Source organism: Gobius niger (genome assembly GCF_951799975.1).
Source record: "Gobius niger genome assembly, chromosome: 5".
NCBI lineage: Eukaryota > Metazoa > Chordata > Actinopteri > Gobiiformes > Gobiidae > Gobius > Gobius niger.
Genome location: NC_136856.1, coordinates 34347070 through 34366319, shown reverse-complemented (window position 1 = coordinate 34366319; position 19250 = coordinate 34347070). Strand labels below are relative to the sequence as shown.

Genomic DNA, 19250 nt, shown 5'->3' with positions numbered 1-19250 from the left:
CTGGCGAATTTTGTGGTAAAACAGCACACTTCCAATATTGTTTTTGTTAATAAAGTTGAAAATAAAAGTTATTCAGCCTTGATTTCAGTGCATCACGAAAGTGCATGGCACTTGTGTGAAACACTTTCAAAGGAGGCAATCTGAGCAGTGACAGGATCAGGTGAAGTCAGTCCTGACTGTCCTGCCCTGTGGTGCAGATGTCCAGCGGGATCCTCGGCCTGGCCGCCGTGCACTCACACTCCTCCTTCAGGTGCAGGGCTGAGGCCGAGTCGTTGCTCTGGCAGGTGGGGCAGCAGGCGGTTAGTCCTCGCTGTCTGCAGCCCGGACAGGAGAGCACCAGCTGCCGACAGGAGGCAGAGGAACACAGCTCGTACTGGTCCCAGGGGGCTCCACAGTACCTGCAGTCTGGACACGGACACACAGGGACAGGTTAGACACAATGAGTGACAGGTGGACTAAGTTCAAAGTGGACTTGGACACTGCATGAAAGCATAGACACAGGCGATAAATAATAAGTATTCTTAATTTGACAGTAGGCACAGTGTACCTGAGAGGACGTCGTCGTTAAAGGAAATGGCGTAGCGCTCGTCAAATACAAAGAGTTTTCCTCGATAATGTCCCTCAGGAAACTGCTCCAGATACCTGTGGATCCCCCCTCGGAGCTGCAGCACGTCCTTACACACCTCCTGAGGACAGGACAGGGCCTTTTTAGCTTTAGTCTTAGTCCTTTGTACAAAAATACTTTTTAGTCTTAATCACATTCTAGTCATTTATAAAAGTGACAGTTTTAGTCGACAAAAATTCCAAAGGTTTTGTCTATATGTTTAGTCTAAGTCAGTTTCAGCAAAACATTTTTTTTATAATAATTAGTATTTCAACAAATGAATATAGGTTGATAAGTGTTTGAAATTGGGTTGAAGATTGACAGGTTGTATCAAGCTTTTGACAGATTCCACCAGTATCGGCACAAATAAAATTGTGAACAGGGCTTTTCCTACAGCGGCCACTCTCCCCATCTGTCACACGGAGCGTTGTGTTCTCTCACGTCAGGAAAAAAATGGGGCCTAAACAAAAACATTCCATCATCATTGATGTAAACAACACCGATCCAGATGAGAAGAGAAGAGAACCAGTAAAGTGCCTTATTTAGTTTTCTTTTAGGCTTCATAATGCTCTGCTCTTTCAGACTCAGGCTGTCTTGTACACTGCGTTCCAAATTATTATGCAAATTACATTTTTCTAAGATTTTCTAAATTGTCAACTCAAATGAGAGTCAGCATAATTTTTAAGTCTTTACCTGGTGGACGATCATTTAAATGTGGTGGAAAAAATTTCCTAGTGATAACAGTATTTTTTTCAAAAATAAATATAGTAAAAACCTCAAAATCCACCGTTCCAAATTATTATGCAACTCATCGTTTCAATACATTTTAAAGCTTGTAATTAACTGAAAATGGTCATTTGTTGTATTTGTAGCATTAGGAGGTCATATTTACTGAAATCAAATCCTATTTCAATCAAAAAAATATTAACAGGTCAAGTTATATTTTACCATAGGACCTTCTTTGAGCAGCTTCAAAATTCTTAAATCCATTAAAATTGTAAGTTTTTGGACAGTTTCTGCTTGGATTTGTTTGCAGGATGTTAGAATAACCTCCCAGAGCTGCTGTGGATGAAAACTGCCTCCCACCCTCATAGAAGTTTTTTTTTGTTGAGGCTCCAAAGGTTCTCAACAGGGTTGAGGTCAGGAAAGGAGGGGGTCCACATCATGAGTGTCTCTCCTTTTTGCCCATATCAGCCAGTGATGCAGAGGTTTTCTTTACAGCAGGACATGGTGCGTTGTCATGCATGAAGAGGATTTTGTTCGGGAAAGCACGGCTCTTCTTTTTGTAGCATAGAAGACAGTGGTCAGTCAGAAACTCCACATATATTTCAAAGGTCATTTTCACACCTTCAGGGAGCCTAAAAGGGCCTAATGGGGCCGACCAGCTCTCTCACCATGATTCTGGCCCAAAACATGACTCCGCCACCTCCTTACTGACGTCACAGCCTTGTTGGGACATTGTGGTCATTCACCAACCATCCACTACTCCATTGATCTGACCATCCAGGGTTACACGGCGCTCATCAGTGAACAAAACTGTTTGAAAATGAGTCCTCATGTATTTCTGAGCCACTGCAGCCGTTTTTGTTCATGAACATTCAATAAACAGTTTAGGGGAGGCCCGGATAGAAGGTTTATGCACAACTGCAGCCTCTGGAGGGTCCTACACCTTGATGTTTGGGAGACTCCAGAGGCACCAGCAGCTTCAAATACCTGTATGCTGCTTTGTGGCATCTGTTCTCTTAATCTGATGTGTTTGTCTGGCAGAAACCGTCCATATTGTGCCTTTATCTGCACAAACCGGAGTTTGCTCTGAATCATCCACAAATCTCTTATCAGTTCTATGATTACACTTAATCTTTAATGAAATATCGAAGTTTTTCATACCTAGACCAAGGCATTCAACTATTTCACGCTTTTCATCAGCAGAAAGACCCTTTTTCTTTCCCATATTGCTTAAAAATGATGATCTGCTTAATAAAGTGGAACACCCTTTTTCAGTAGTTTTTCCCTTAACTGGGCTTAACCTGCAAACTAATCATCCCAGGTCTCTGAGATTAATGTCAGTGATTCATAGAGCCCCAAGACACGATATCATCCATGAGTTTCATTATTATTGTTGTTTTTTTACCTTTTTGACACAAAAATCCAATTTGCATAATAATTTGGAACGCAGTGTAAATCTAAGCTTATTTTGTGTCATGAACTATAACAAGTGTGGCTAAGTTTAGTTACTATGAAAACTGAGTCTGAGCCTGTCAGTCAGTCAAACCTGTTGAATAAAACAGGCTAAATCTGGACTCATGGAAATAATGTTTTACTGGCAGGTATTTTAAATGCAAAGTAACTTCGAGTACCTTAGTGCGCAGGTAGGCCGAGGCGCGCTCACAGCGGATCCCCCCCGTGCAGTACATCAGCACTCTCTTGTCCCTGAACAGATCCAGGTTTTGGTCCACGTAGTCGGGGAAGTAGCTGAACTTTCGAATGTTGGGAGCCAGACAGTGAGTGAACTGACCCTGGAGCATTCGGCGAGAGAAGAACAGTGTTAGTTTTTAACTGAAAACTTAACACTAAAGGAGAAGATGACCATTATCTTACTATTTTACTCTCATAGAAGTTGCGACAGTCCAGCAGAACGGTGTCTGCGCCGCTGTCGCCTTCAGACAACAAGGCCTCCACTTCTTTGTGAAACTCCTCCGGCTCCAAAGGGGTTCCTGAGCCACACATTAGTTAAATTAGACAGACGGTTTTGCTATATTTTAAAGAGGTATAAAGTTCTGACATGCACCTGCCAGACGGTACGAGAGTAAGCAAGGGTCCACTCCCATCGGGACGATTTCTCTGTAGACCCCCACCTTCAGCTCTGTGAAACACTCCGCTCCTCCATCACTCGTCTAAAGAGAAAACACAGTGTTATATCAGAACCAGCGGTTTCACTAGGGATCATTTCCCTCCATCATTTTGTCAGACATAATCATAAACAGCTATTTCTGTCCGAAAATGATGGACAGCCTTCAAAACCCTTTTGTCAAAGCTAAAAGTGTCTCTATATCTTTTTGGTATCAAAGACATGTTGCATTCATAGCTGCAGACCGAAATGTTGGCAGGAAGGGCACACATGCAGCAAACTGGACGGACTCAGTACCAGCATCTTCAGGGTTCTTTAAGTCACAGGAAGCTCTGTTTTTATCAGAATGAGTGTGCTTTGGCACATACAAGGAGCCGTCTGCATTGGGAGCAGCACCTCAGATGCAGCCACAGGGCACCAACACAGGGTGCCCGGAAAAAGTGTGGTAGAAACGCCACACTTCCACAACCCACAGGACAGCACCCCAGCAGCCACAGCCAGTCACTGCTCCCGAGGCAGAGCCTGCTCCAGAGGAAACTGGGAGAGCCTAAACATTTTTAAAATAAATAATAAATAAAATTGAATAAGGGGATCACTCCAATACCGAGAGGTAAACTACATAAATACAAAAAAAATATTAATAACTATTAAAACTAGAAATGCAATGGCTGCGCCATTGCGATTGACTGCGGAATTGCGGGAAGCGAATGCAGAAATTGCATAAACTGTTCAAATTGCATAAATTGCTTAATTTGCATAATCTAATTTACATAAATTGGTAAAATGCATAAAATGTCATGTTGCATGAACTGCATAAAGTGGTAAAATGCATGAATGGGTTATTTTGCATAAATTATGTAAATTGCATAAACTCTTTAAAATTCATAAATCCTAAATGGCATAAACTCTTAAGTTGCATAAACGCTTTAAAATGCATTAACTGGTTAAATCCCATAAAGTGGTTACTTTGCATAAATTATTCATATTGCATAAACTTTTATATTCCATAAACTGGTCAAACTGTTGAAAGTGCTTGATTGGCAGAAGCTGCACAAATGGCTGAAAGGCCTGGAGTCTCCCCATTGGCTGGATTCCCACATACACACCAATTCAAAAATTTCAAACTCCTGTATAAAAAAACTGGAAAACTGCAGAAGGACAATTTTTTCTCAAAACCCACAAGTTGCATAAGCTGAACATGCACAAAGTGCAGAAATTGCATAAAATGCAGAAAAAAGTGCAGAAAAGCATGGATTTGCGGCAGCCCCATTATAAGTCAATGGGAAAAATCTCCGACATTTTGGCCGATTGCGGAAAAACCATAAGTTGCAGAAGCCCCAAAAGTAATAGCACCCTTCTCCTCAACATGCGGAACATTTTGATGCATAACTTGCATAAATTGCACAAAGCATGAAGGTGCTGAAAGCTCTAGAAAATCGGGAAAAAGATGGAAGAGGAATAATAATAAAGAACATGAAAACCAATAATTGACTGCGGAAGAATTCCGCAGTCAATCAATAATTATAAGGTGCTGGAGATAAATAAATAGGCCTAGCAAGAAAAAAGATGAAAAAAGGTGGTTCTTGAGCCTGCTCTTGAACGTTCTCTGCAGCCCTGAGCTCCTCTGGCAGGTTGTTCCAGACAGATAAGTCCTACTAGATATAGTACGACTTGGAGAAAAGAGGACCACCCACTTTTCCACTCACAGTGAGCCACTAACCTTGAAGTCGTCTCTGCTCATGTTGAAGACTGGGCTGGAGCACATGGCCTGGATGTAGACTTGAGTGGAAACGCAAGAGCCGCCCACGGTGCCATTGATGCCCTCTGATGCCACTCTCACCTACAGCACACGCACAGCAGCATGGGATTCATCGTTAGTTGAGCAGTTCTTGGTGCTGTTTCCTCCTTTTGATCATCGCTATTAGACAGGAGAGAACTGGGACGGGGACACTTTTCGAGGGACTGTCTCAGCTCCTGCTCTGGGGGTAACACTTTCCAGTCAGACCAGGAAGTGACGTGGCTACAAAGCTAGAGATGTACAGTATGTGACGCTTGACAATTTGAAATGTACAAATTGGTCATTTAGAGGAATAGGCGACCGTTTTTACATACTGAGATATGTTCTTACCTTAGCTTTGACGAGTTCTTTGGGACCTGTCTGATCTTCCCCCGTGCCTTCAGTCACGTAAACACAGCGCAGACGGCGTTAGCATTTAGCCTCTCCCCCTCTCCTCTATAGCTCCAAAACAGGTCAAGATAGAAGCTACCAAGCTCTTCCACGTTTTCCCTATTTAAATATGGTTACGTGAAGTGTAACACTACAAAGTATAGTTACACAAAATTAAACAATGAGGATTTTCTAAGCGGATAAAAGGGGGAACTATATTGTAAGGCGTAATAATACCAGGAGTAGTTCGAAATCCGCGCAGTAATCTTCACTTTACTGCGCAGTAATCTTCACTTTACTGTGCGGATGCCAAACTACTCCTGGTGGAAGAGCTTGGTAGCTTCTATCTTGACCTGTTTTGGAGCTATAGTGGAGAGAGGGAGAGGCTAAATGCTAACACCGTCTGCGCTGTGTTTACGTGATTGAAGGCACGGGTGAAGACCAGACAGGTCCTAAAGAACTCGTCAAAGCTAAGGTAAGAACATATCTCAGTATGTAAAAACGGTGGCCTATTCCTTTAAAGGGGCTGGATGCAAGTTCGCCATTTTATACTCACTACTGCCACCTCAGGTCATACGTGTAACTGCACCTTCTATATTAAGCTCGTGCATGACCGCAATTCGGACCCGAAAGTAACAACTTTTTGAGTGACAGTGCAGGATTTTAGAGGCAGTTGTGGTGAACAGGTCTGGGTTCATTCTACACATTAGGACATGGCTGGAACATGTAGGGGTGAGGGGGGAATACATAATTCTGTATAGTCCCTTTAATTCACATTCCATTCATTCTGTAAGTGTTTGCATATACTTTTCTAAACGATCGACCTGACCAAGGACTACAGGAAGTGTTTCATTTGTAAATTAGTAGTATCAGGAACCCTTTTGGACTGATGTAATGGATTAACCGACATCTGCGTGATAACATCGGGAAGATATTGGGTCTGATAGCCGCAGTCGGGAGCAGGAACATGGGGGCGGTAACTGAGGCTTTTTTAGCTTGAGCCAGGTCTCTGCCCCACAGACTCACATGCACTCACTGTTCCCATTTAGCTGTGCTGCAGGAGATTAGAAAGGGGTTTTTATATGGCTTTCGATTAATAACAAAAACTTAGGAGTTGAAATAATATTGCACATTTTCTTTTGTTTAATGGTATATTATGTAACTTTTGATGCAGAAGAAAAGTTTGTTATTCGTGCGTATATTGGACCACCTATATGTTTGGCTCTTTAAAAACACACGACATGTGGTTATATGTGAACAATGACTCCAGTATTTCACCTTTTAAAATCTCTATGAGTTTATTTTTGCTGCAAATCCCATGATGCTTAGCGATAGGGTTTGCCATCTGTTCTTCTTTCATTAGTAATTGATGGACCCAGGTACTTTGTTATTGATGACATGACACAATGATCAGTATGAACGTAACATTATATAAATTACCGGCCTCGTTGTAAAAGCTGTAAGGTTCAAAGCGTGTGATTATAGTCCGTAAATGACAGTGCTTTAGAGTGGTCGGACTCACCTTCCCCGTTAGGTGGAGCTTCTCACACAGTTGTTTCTGCCAGGCACAGACGGCCTGTGGGTCTGCAACATCAGTGTAGCAGTAATACAGCAGAACTCTGCCCGGGCCGCTGCAACAGGAGCACGTGGGGAGATACGTCATGTTAGAGCACAGTATTAGGACTAAAGGCTTGATTGTTTGTAAGACACTGCAGGTGAATAGAGAAAAACATTACATTTAGAGACATCAGGTTGAATCTTTTGCTGAACATTACTGATATAAATATGAGAAAATAATGTATTGCAAGTGTTCTGTCATTTTATGTTTTCATATAAAAATAAGCCACGAAATCTAAATAATAGATATGCTGTACCCAGATTTAAAGGGATTTTCTACCCCCTACACGCTCCAGCAATGTGCTAATGTGTAGAATGAGCCCAGACCTATTCACCACAACTGCCTCGAAAATTAACATAGAGACTGCAGTTACACATAAGACCTGAGGTGGCAGGAGCAATTTAAAAAATAACAACTTCCATCTAGTCCCTTGAACCCTAGAACACTATTCCCAGGTGTATTTCACCAGAGCAAATACATATATGTGATTTTCATTAGGCTGCGTTTATCTGAGTGTCCTGGGTCTCTGGGCAGCTTCAGCATTGTCTTTGAGATCTTCGATGGCCTGGGTGTTCTCCTAATACAAAACACACTTTTTTCTACAGGCACATGTTTGGGTGTAAAATAGATTTCGGGTGGATTCTACACAGGGTTAGGGTAGAACCTTCACCAGTGAAGTCTCAAATACCCGAGGAATGGGTGGACCAAAAAACACGATTCCATCTTCATTTTTTTTTTTTTTAGTACCTTTTTGTTCCCAAATTCATCATTTTCCAGGAATTTTGGAGGATTTTCATATGGTTAGACATGACACAGTTTAATATAAAAGAACACTACTCAAATTTGTCATATATCGTCATGTTTTTACATATATGACGTGGGTGTATTATCTCGTGGTAAAAAATCTCCCGGTGTTAGTGATGGTGTTTTGAATATGAGTGATATTGTTCTAGGGTTAAATGTATGGTTTTATTTCATTGACATATTGTAATAGAATTGTAAATATGGTAATAACTGCAATAAAATTATTGGTATAAGAATGATGCAATAATCAAGTGTTTGAAATTATCTGCAAGGTTAGCATAAGTGTCACATTGTTCCCTTAATATCTGTAAGAGACTGTTTTATCAGAAATAAGGAGACAGTAAGGCGTCGAGAGGGAGGGGGGCCCTGGCGCGTGCAGGCTAACTGTGTGTCACTAAGAGCAGATGGCCTTGCACGCACTAGGCCTCCCCCACTTAGACAAAATAGTGTGATTCATGTGTCTGAGATGTATTGGAGGATGTAAAATGTAACTCCACCTCTGTATATGTTATATGCTATGGACAAACTAAATAAAAGGCTGTGCAGAAAATAACTCGTTGAGAATGGGTGCAGGAGAACCACGCTGCGTAGCTGTGGTGAACTGCAATTCTCCCTTGCAAGCCAACCAAAGTACTGATCTCTGTGTCGTTTCTTTCAAGTAAGCGTTCTCCAGAATTGGAAAACCAAGGTGTTAACCCTAATTTTCTGACATACAGATGGTCCTTCGAGCCGGATGACAGCTGATCTTCGTGGAGGGTGAACGGCGATTGGCGAAGTCTGTACAGCAACGAGAGAAGTCCACCTTCCAGTGGCCGTCCATCTCACCTCATTCTCCGCGGAGACGGTTCGTCATCCGAGCCAGAGGAGAACGAGCGACAAGGACAGAGGTCAGATAACTTTGTGTGACAGAGTGAGACATATAAGCGCTATATGCATACTGGTTGAAGTACGAGCGATCAGGCTCAAGACAGAGTAGTCAAGACAGACGAACTGAACGAAACGTACAACCAAGCTCAAGACAGAGTGGTCAAGACAGACAACAGGAATGAAAAGTATGATTGAATGAATGAGAATTAACGACGTGCTATATTGTAATTTTTTTTTCCCTGTGAATCTGTGTGAGCACTGTTAATTCTATTAGGGTCAAAAGGCGTTAATCTGAGGAATCTAAAATTTGTCAACGGGTGTGAATCTTGAACACCTAGCTAATGTCCGGTGGTAACCAACAGGGGAGCCACTAGAAGCTTGACATTGGGTCCGTTGGCAGAGCACGTAGCATTTTCCCCAGACGACCAGACCACATAATGGCTGACCATGAGGTTACACCTCGTTCAGTAAAATCAAGTGATAAAGACTTAACAGATGTGAAATGGATGAAAAAATATTTCCCTCCTGGCACATTCTGCAGACGAAATACAAGACCACGACACTCGTAGTTTTGACTCATACACAGGTAACACAAATGAGCAGGCAGGTAGACCCCCACCATACAATCAGGGAACAAGCAGTGTACTGTACCCAAGTCTGGCCGACTGTGACACTGGCTCCATGCCTATACAGCCCAATAGTGCTAATCAGCCCCACTACAATCGAGCAAATTTAAGAAAACGTGATGAACTAAAACAACCTGAAAGATACGGGACCAATGTGGAAGAAGGGCAATTTTGTCCCATGATTGAGGTCCCAGATGGACGAGGAGGGACACAACAAGTGTATCGCACATGGACAATGAAAGACGTAAGAGAAGTCTTGGAGGAAGTCCCTGACCCAAAAGTAAACATTGACAAAACCTTGAAAGTACTGGAGCTGATTATCACAAATCACAGATTGAATGGTGTAGAAATGGAGCAGTGTTTCAGGCGCGTGTTTGGGTTGCAGTATATTCATATACAGGGAGATTGGACCCCGCTAACAGGGGCGACACCAACACCATTTACAGCCGACAGCATAGCAAAATTGTCACTGGGAGCTGATGGAGGGTTGTGGGGAAGGGCAAAGGTAGTGTATAAACGAAAAACTGACTATGCCGCCATACACAACACTAAACAAAAAGACACAGACACCGTACAGGAGTTTAGGTGCAAAATGACAGGGATTTTCAGAGATCACAGTGGTATCCCCGAGAGTGCAGATGTACAGAGTGCATATCAACAGCAATTAAAGAAGGCCATATGTGACGGGTTTAGACCAGCCATCAAACACTGGATTAGCAAGAACTATGTGCATATGACTACAGGGAGCCTAGATCAGTTTATGGAGCAAGCCATACATGCAGAAAAAGTGGAAAAAGAAAAAGAGAAGAACAGAGCAGCCACAGAAACATATGTCATAGTTTCATCAGAGGCCCTGTCACAGAAAAGTACAGGCAAAAAAGGGAAATCAGGGAGAAGAAGTAATGAGAAAAGAAACGGAGGAAAGAAAGAAAATGACGAGGATGATCCACAGAAGTCTCAGGACTGGAGAGAGGGAAGATGTTTTGTTTGCCACAAAAAGGGACATTTAGCCAGGAACTGTTATAAGCGCAAGGCCAAAGGTGACAGTGAAGATGAAGAAGACAGTGAGGGACAGGCATGACTAGGAGAAAATTGTCAAGGAAATTGTTGTAAGAACTGCAAAGACAAAAAGGGAGAGTGTGCTGCAGCAGCAGGTGTTATCACAGGGGCAGAAGGGGAAGACAACACAGAGACAGAAATGTTTTTAAATTTAGAGCTAGTCAATAACAAACAAAGGCCAGAGGTAACCCTCATGGTCAACGGCGTCCCACTCATATTCCTAGTCGACTCAGGAGCAGAAAGAACAGTCTTACGAGATATCTCAGTGACAACTAAAGGCTCACAGACTATCAGGATGATGTCAGCAAATGGAGAAGCGAAGACTAGCAATATGAGTGTAGCGACTACATTTAAGTGGGAGGAGACAGGCGAAGAGATAAGTGCATCTGTAGTGTTGGCACCAAGCTGCCCACACAACCTGTTGGGAAGAGAAGTAATGACCGCTCTCGAGATGGCCATAGTACCAACAATGGAGGGGGTTTTGAAGGTAGTGAAGCATCCTCTGAACACCCCCATCTCAGAAGCCTATGTAGTGGAAGGAAAGGGCTTACCATACTATTGGTGGTCACTAGACTTACCACACAGAGACCCAGCCCAGACCTCTGACACCCTACTTGAACTTGCGAAACAGTTGACAAAGAAACCACGAGATGTAATGGAAAGGGATCAATTACACATGACGTTACGGTTAAAACAAAGTCCAGGGCCAGATTATGACTATGACAAAGCAGCCAGAGATCTGGGACCCCAGGTAGTTACATTGACGTATCTGTACTACAACGAACAGGACTCGTACTGTGACATAGACGTGACTGAAACAGTGACTCAGCTGATGCCATACTACGACAGCAGACACGTGTCATTGACTAAAAGAAAAGACAGATACTGGTCAGAACTAGGAACACTTGCACGCAGCAATAGATGGACAAAAGACTGGACACAAACAGGAAAGGGAAAGGAAGAATATAGCAAACGAACATCCTGGTATAGGACACCACTTTCCATGCGGGTAACCACCACACCCGCTGTGCATTTAAAAGACAGTGTAGAGATGTGAGTAATGGAGGAGGTTTCTGTATACTCCCTAACAGAGGAGGAGGAAGACTGTGTAAAACAGATTCCTGACGATTTATGGAGTAAAGGACCCACTGACGTAGGACTAATGAAAGGAGCTAGCCCAGTAGAAATCACCCCAAAAACTGAATATAGGCCAAGAATTAAGCAATATCCTTTAAAACCAGACGCAATTGCAGGGATTAAACCAGTCATAGAAGATCTAAAGAAAGCAGGAATAATTATTCCATGCCCTACAGCACAGTGCAACACACCTATATTTCCAGTAAAGAAAGCACCACCCTCTGTGGCATGGAGAATGATACAGGATTTGCGTGCAGTAAACGAAGCTGTACAACAGAGGTCGCCGAATGTCCCAAATCCACATACGTTGCTCAACAGTATCCGACCAACTGCAAAATATTTCAGTGTGATTGATTTGGCAAATGCATTCTACTCAATTCCATTGTCAAAAAAGGCCCAAACATGGTTTGGATTCACATTTGAAGGAGAAAAGCTCTCATTTACGCGGTTACCCCAGGGGTTCTGCGAATCGCCCACAATTTTTGCACAACAAATGTCAAATTGTCTAGCGCAACATCAACCGTCTGAACATTCACAGATCCTGTCGTTTGTGGATGATTTATTGGTGGCAAGTGAGACAAAGGAAGCATGTATTGCGGACACACTGGCGCTGCTAAATCATCTGTATAAAACAGGAAACAAAGTGAGCAAAAACAAACTCCAACTTTGGAAACCCCAAGTGAAATATCTAGGCCACACCCTAAGTGCGGAAGGCCGGACGGTTGATGATGCTCGAAAGGAAGCAATCAGAGTGGCTCCAAAGCCCACAACTAAAAAGCAAATGATGTCCTTTTTGGGCTTGAGCAATTATTGTCGCATGTGGATTCTGGGATATGCGGAGATCGTAAAACCCCTGCAAAACATGATGTTCAAACAAAAGTTAGCCATGACGGATAAATTAACGTGGAATGAAGAGGCGGATTTAGCATTTGAAAAAATTAAATCACACCTGTGTGACACGGGGGCGTTAGCCATACCGGATTATGAAAAACAATTTATACAAACAGTAGACTGCAGAAATGGATTTATGACGTCAGTATTAATGCAAAAATACGGTTCTAAAATGCGTCCAGTGGCATATTACTCCGTACAATTGGACCCAGTAGCTAGGGCCACTGTTCCATGTGTACAGGCTGTGCTAGCAGCAGCAGCAGCTGTACAGGCCTCAGCAGAAGTAGTACTGTTTCATCCACTGACTCTTAAAGTGTCACACGCTGTTTCAGCACTACTTCTGCAAACCAACATGACCTTCCTGTCACCAGCCAGACACCTTATGTGTACAGCAGTGTTGCTCTCACAACCACATTTGACACTAGCGCGGTGCGCAGGGTTCAATCCAGCAACGTTACTGCCTCTTCCCGGGGATGGTGATCCCCATAATTGTGTAGATTTAGCACAAACTGAATATAAGACTAGAGCAGACCTTCTGGATACCCCACTGACAGTCGGTGATACTATTTTTATAGATGGTTCCGCCAGTAAAGACCAAAAAGGGAACAATAACGTAGGCTATGCAATTACAACAAATGACACAGTTATCAAAGCACTAAAATTACCAAGCAATCTATCAGCACAAGCAGCTGAGCTGGCTGCTTTAGTGAAGGCGTGTCGCTTATATGCAAACAAAGCTGTAACAATTTGGACTGACAGTCAATATGCATACGGCTCTGCACATACATTTTGCAAGCAATGGAGCTTAAGAGGTTTCAAAACTACTACAGGGAAACCAGTAACCCATAGGGGATTACTTAAGAAATTATTAGAGAACATACATCTGCCATCAAAATTGGCCATTTGTAAATGTGAAGCTCACAAACAGGGGACAGATCCCATAACACTCGGAAACAATCTGGCCGACGACACCGCTAAAAAAGCAGCATCTGGGATAATTGTCATGTACACAGAACAACAGGAAGACACTGACCCTTTAGACATTTTGAAGCAACACCAAAATGACGCACCACAATCAGAAAAGACAGTATGGATCGCAAAAGGTGCACTTTTAAAAGACAAAGTGTACAGAGGGCCCGATGGTAAACCCTGGTTACCTAAATCACTTTTCAAATGGGCTGCTGAATTGAGCCATGGGGCATGCCATGTCTCAACAGGAGGGATGGTGGCACTAGTTGAACAATATTACCACACCTATGGTTTCAATACGTATACAAAGAAATTTTGCAAGCTGTGTTTAATCTGCACAATGAACAATACTCAAGGAAACATGAGGCCAAAGAGGGGTAGATTCCCAGAGCCAAAATACCCCTTTCAAGTAATACATATGGACTACATACAATTAGACAAAGTACAAGGAGTACAGTACTGTTTGGTAATAATAGATGCATTTTCAAAATGGATAGAAATATTCCCAACAGCAACACCAGATGCCATGACAGTAGCCAAAGCAATATGTAAACATATAGTACCAACTTTTGGCATCCCAGAAATAATACGATCAGACAACGGCAGCCATTTTGTGAATGAGGTAATCTCAACGATGGCCACGAACCTCGACATCACCCTAAAAAATCACTGCTCGTTCCATCCATCCGGGACTATAAAGAACAAACTAGCAAAAGCTGTAAAAGAAACGGGAAGACCATGGCCACAGTGCATAGACTTGGTGAAATTGAATATGCACATGATGCCTGCAGAAGGACAGACACTCTCACCATTTGAGATCATACATGGCAGACCAATGCGACTTCCTGGACTAGCTGACGTACGAGAGAAAGAGGACAATATACCAAAGGACTTATCATGGCATATGAAACAGACAATGTTAACGAGAGAACTGTATAAAATGCACGAACTTCCGAACGATTCTACTGTATCCTCACAGCTGGTGAATATCGGGGACCTGGTGTTCATCAAGGCTGTGAAAAGGCCAAAGTGGAACAGTCCAAGGTGGGAGGGGCCATATCGAGTACTGCTGGCCACACCAACAGCTGTAAAGGTGGAGGCACGAACCACGTGGGTGCACCTGTCTCACTGCAAGCTGCGGGAATTGCCAGACCTGAACATCTCTGGACCCACCACGTCGAGTGAGTAAAACCGGAGAGACGCAGGACTTCTCTTGTAAGCTGAGACAACAACAGAGTACTACGGTGCGCAAAGTATCACTACTCTGCGACGATGAGTGGCATTTCCAATTCAGGGAAAAAACCCCTGGTCATCATCAGCACGTTTGCCATCCATTGGGGCCTGGTGACCATCCTGGCGTGGACACATGGTGCGGACGGCACTGACGACAAGGAACAGGTCGTATGGTCATCTGATCCATGTTCTTTTCAAAGCTCAGAGTCAACACTGCTCAAATTTTGTGTACCAGTGAATAAAGCTTATACCTTTCAAGTGCCATATGATAAGTTTGTGCATAGAAAAATCAAGTTGTCAGATCAAGCAGACATTAGAAATGACATAGTGTATGCTGTGGTGTTGCCAGGGGGGAACTCATGGGACAATGAGGTGGCTAATTCAGGGGATCAGTGGGTACCCAAGGCAGCATCAACACAGGCCAAAGTGTGGGCGGGCAGGATAGTCCTCATACAGACACCAAAACACTTATCAGTGACAGTAAACATGAAACACATGGAAAACATTACACAGTGTCCTTTATTTAAACTCTATTGGTACACTACCGGCAGAGACCCGTTTTGTTACATAAGCATCTGCGCTGTGGCAGTCCCAAGCAAAGAAACGGTTGTTCACACAAGGTTAACTACAGGTATCACTGCAATAGACACGGACACAATGGATTCATCTGACTATATGTATGCAGCAACAGGGCTAAATTCGACTGACAATGAATGGGTGCGACAGGCATTGGGGGTAGGCACAGCGGTAAGACAGGATTGTGTGGTATGTATGACAGCAATGCCCAAATTATTATTGGTAAATGCATTACCTGTAAATGAATCTTGTGCACACACTCTAGCGAGCAGAACAGGTGATAGGAACATGTGCACTACCTATCAAACAGCATTTCCAAAAGTAACCAGCAATACACAACCACCTATTTTTGCATTACCCACAGACACCACCTTTACCTGCTACGACATCACCACGTGCCAATCTAATGTTGCATGCATAGACGTTGGAAGGGTGCCTAAGCACCTGTGTAATAAGACTTTGGAGTTAAAAGGGAATGGCATGCTGACTATACAACGACAAGATGTATGGTGGTGGTGTGGAGGCAACATGTTACGAGGTCACATGGAAGCCAGCGGTACGGGGAGCTGTGCCTATGTGTCCCTAATATGGCCTGCCACGGTTATCACAGCCCCACAGGTACGGGGGACCAGGGGGAGGCGTGACACAGCGTCTTCACCTGTGGTCCTGCTACCTGTGGCGCCCGACACCACATACATGGATGCAATTGGCGTCCCAAGGGGGGTCCCTAATGAGTATAAATTGGTGGATCAAATTGCCACCGGGTTTGAAAACCTCCCACTGATATCAGCAGTATTCCCTGTAACTCCAAACAAAAATGTTGACAGAATAAATTATCTGCACTTCCAGATGCAACGTCTGACCAATCTCACCCATAACTTAGGACAAAGTTTGGGGAGTCAATTACATCACACGTCCTTAATGACGTGGCAAAATAGAATGGCAGTGGACATGTTGTTGGCAGAGAAAGGAGGAGTCTGCTCCATATTTGGAGACCAGTGTTGCACATTCATTCCCAACAATACAGCAGCAGATGGGTCCCTAACACATACATTGACACAATTAAAAATCATGGCAAATACTCTGAAAGTACATACAGGGGTAAGCAACGTAATACAGGAGTGGTTTGACAAGCTTTTTGGGAGATGGAGCAGTGTGGCAGGACCTCTTCTGACCACTGTGTTAGCAATCACAGCCTTTTTTGTATTCTGCGGATGTTGTTGTATACCTTTGTGTAGAACTGTCATTTTACGTACGATTGAGAAGGCAGTATCGAGTGAGTTTACCACACACACATACGCTTTGGTACCAGCAGAAGATAGCACAGCCGAAACTGACGATTATTACACTGCTTAGGTATTACCTCTCTGGGTGTAAAAAGCATTAGTTAAAAAATATGAAGGGTATACTGAAATCTGGAAGGAATGGTGTATCTGGATGTGAGAAAATATGCTAACATTTTGATAAACAGGAGGGAAATGTAATAGAATTGTAAATATGGTAATAACTGCAATAAAATTATTGGTATAAGAATGATGCAATAATCAAGTGTTTGAAATTATCTGCAAGGTTAGCATAAGTGTCACATTGTTCCCTTAATATCTGTAAGAGACTGTTTTATCAGAAATAAGGAGACAGTAAGGCGTCGAGAGGGAGGGGGGCCCTGGCGCGTGCAGGCTAACTGTGTGTCACTAAGAGCAGATGGCCTTGCACGCACTAGGCCTCCCCCACTTAGACAAAATAGTGTGATTCATGTGTCTGAGATGTATTGGAGGATGTAAAATGTAACTCCACCTCTGTATATGTTATATGCTATGGACAAACTAAATAAAAGGCTGTGCAGAAAATAACTCGTTGAGAATGGGTGCAGGAGAACCACGCTGCGTAGCTGTGGTGAACTGCAATTCTCCCTTGCAAGCCAACCAAAGTACTGATCTCTGTGTCGTTTCTTTCAAGTAAGCGTTCTCCAGAATTGGAAAACCAAGGTGTTAACCCTAATTTTCTGACACATATTAGTAACAAGACTTTTTCAGTGGGATTTTGGATCTTGTTTAGTTTCTGAATAAACTACTCATAAATGAAAAAATCTTCGAGGGTATTTATCCCTTTTCTGTGGAAGCATAGACAGACTGGAATGGTAGGACTAGCGCAATGTCTTGAGTGTATGTCTCCGGGTCCTGCACCGGTGGTAAATACTTCTCTTGTATAAGACTTCCAGACTGCTGACAACTCTCGAACACCATTGTTAATTCTTTAACATTACTAAAGTGGCTAACTTGTTGCATGAGTGGAGCAAAAACCTAATTTTGAGAAAACCAGCCCTAAAGTTTTGTACTGAGCGTGCATGTATTTCTCCGCTCTTCCGTACCGGGCGTCTCGCAGAAGGAAAAAGTTTTCATTTTTCACACATGGACAGGCCACCACAGAGGCCAGAACTTGACTCCTATTTCCAGTGTCGTCACGCCTGCAGAAGGGAAGGGCGGTAGACTACCGTGTGAGCTGCTCCTCAGACAGGTGGCTGGTGTCCGGAGTCCAGGAGGACAGGTCTGTGGTCTCCAGCTCAGGTCTCGCCCCGGGTCCTGCCGCTCCCGTCTCCCTCTGGACCCTCTCGAAGCCCCTCAGCGCCGCCTGCTCCACCTCGGCATGATGGCACCGGGCCACGTGCTTGTGAACGGAGGAGTGTTCGCCGAAGGTCTGACCGCAGCAGAGCCAGTGTTCTCGGTCTGCAGCCTTCTTGGAAGCGACAAAGGCAGCGAAGGACTGCAGAGTGAGAAGAGAAATATTCATCAATGTAAATATTCAGTGTTGCCCAATTCACTTTTATTTTATAGAACATTGTATGGGGAGCCACCACAGGCAAATTATGTTTATTCAGTTTTCTGATTTGGAGCTTTTGGGCCAGTTTTCTCTCTTAATATGTGCTTTCATCAAGAAACAATTATCTATTTCGCTGGAGTAGTAAGTGCTTTATTTGTCACAACCGTACAACGAAATAGTGTTCAGTCCTGATGTTAGTTTCAAATTAATGTTGCAAAATTAATCTATTCATTATTCCCTTCAAGCAGAGTGGCGAGTATAAATAGAACAACAAATATTAAATATTATTTAATAAAATGAAAAAATAAATAAAGTAAAATTAAATTAACTATGTATAGAACAACATATAAAAAATATTAAACATAGAACAACATATAAAAAATATTAAACATACATTAAAAATAAACAAATAAATACGTATAATTTACCAAATATTGCTAGTTTAGCCCCTACCAGATCCTAATCCTTCCAGATTAAAAAAGTCACCGTAGTGTATACCTTTCTCCGACACAGACTGAAGTGTTTCCGCAGAGAAGCGCTCAGCTGTTTCTCTTGTTTACACATGTGCTGACTATTAGGGACAGTTGACTCGAGATCCAAGCCCACAAACTCCGCGCAGATCAATCCATCTGATGCCATTCTATATATACATATATATATAAAGAAAAAAAGTATTCATTCAGGTTCTAATAATTCCTCGAGACAAGCGTGTTGTGGCAGTCGGCTGTAGCGTGCAGCCCGGACACGGAACATGTCTCCGCGCCAGGAGGAGGAGCGGTCGGAGGAATTAAACGAATGCACTTCCGGGATAATATCTTGACGCAAATGTCCCCCTCTGTTTTGTACGGTGTCATTTTACTTTAATGTTTTTCTCCCCTGGCTTTTAACACGTGCATATTATGTTACATGTATATACTTATGTCTGCTGCACTTTTATTCTGTAAGAACATATCTTTTAAATAAAAAATAAAATAAAAAAACAATGCACTTCCGGGTTGCAGCGGAAGTACGCTTCTTCATTCAGAGCGCTGGCG

At 43.0% G+C, this 19250-nt stretch overlaps 1 protein-coding gene across 1 annotated transcript; it reads right to left on the bottom strand.

Moving 5' to 3' along the window:
• Window positions 1-164: 164 nt before the first annotated feature.
• tstd2 (thiosulfate sulfurtransferase like domain containing 2) lies at window positions 165-18941 on the bottom strand. The gene is made up of 9 exons (XM_079556420.1): window positions 18715-18941; window positions 17891-18159; window positions 7142-7250; window positions 5173-5292; window positions 3393-3498; window positions 3203-3318; window positions 2962-3120; window positions 548-686; window positions 165-405 (listed from the first exon to the last, which is right to left on the bottom strand). The coding sequence occupies exons 1-9, from the start codon at window positions 18853-18855 to the stop codon at window positions 167-169; spliced, it is 1398 nt and encodes a 465-aa protein (XP_079412546.1). The 5' UTR covers window positions 18856-18941; the 3' UTR covers window positions 165-166.
• Between the last annotated feature and the right edge of the window lie 309 nt (window positions 18942-19250).

What these genes read in the sequence shown, in the direction of transcription:
- tstd2 (XM_079556420.1), bottom strand. Translation starts at nt 18,855, where the DNA reads ATGGCATCAGATGGATTGATCTGCGCGGAGTTTGTGGGCTTGGATCTC. An exon ending in TCAGTCTGTGTCGGAGAAAG is followed by an intron (nt 18,160 to 18,714) that starts GTATACACTACG and finishes CTCACTCTGCAG; the next exon opens with TCCTTCGCTGCCTTTGTCGC. An exon ending in AGCTCCACCTAACGGGGAAG is followed by an intron (nt 5,293 to 7,141) that starts GTGAGTCCGACC and finishes CGTGTGCTGTAG; the next exon opens with GTGAGAGTGGCATCAGAGGG.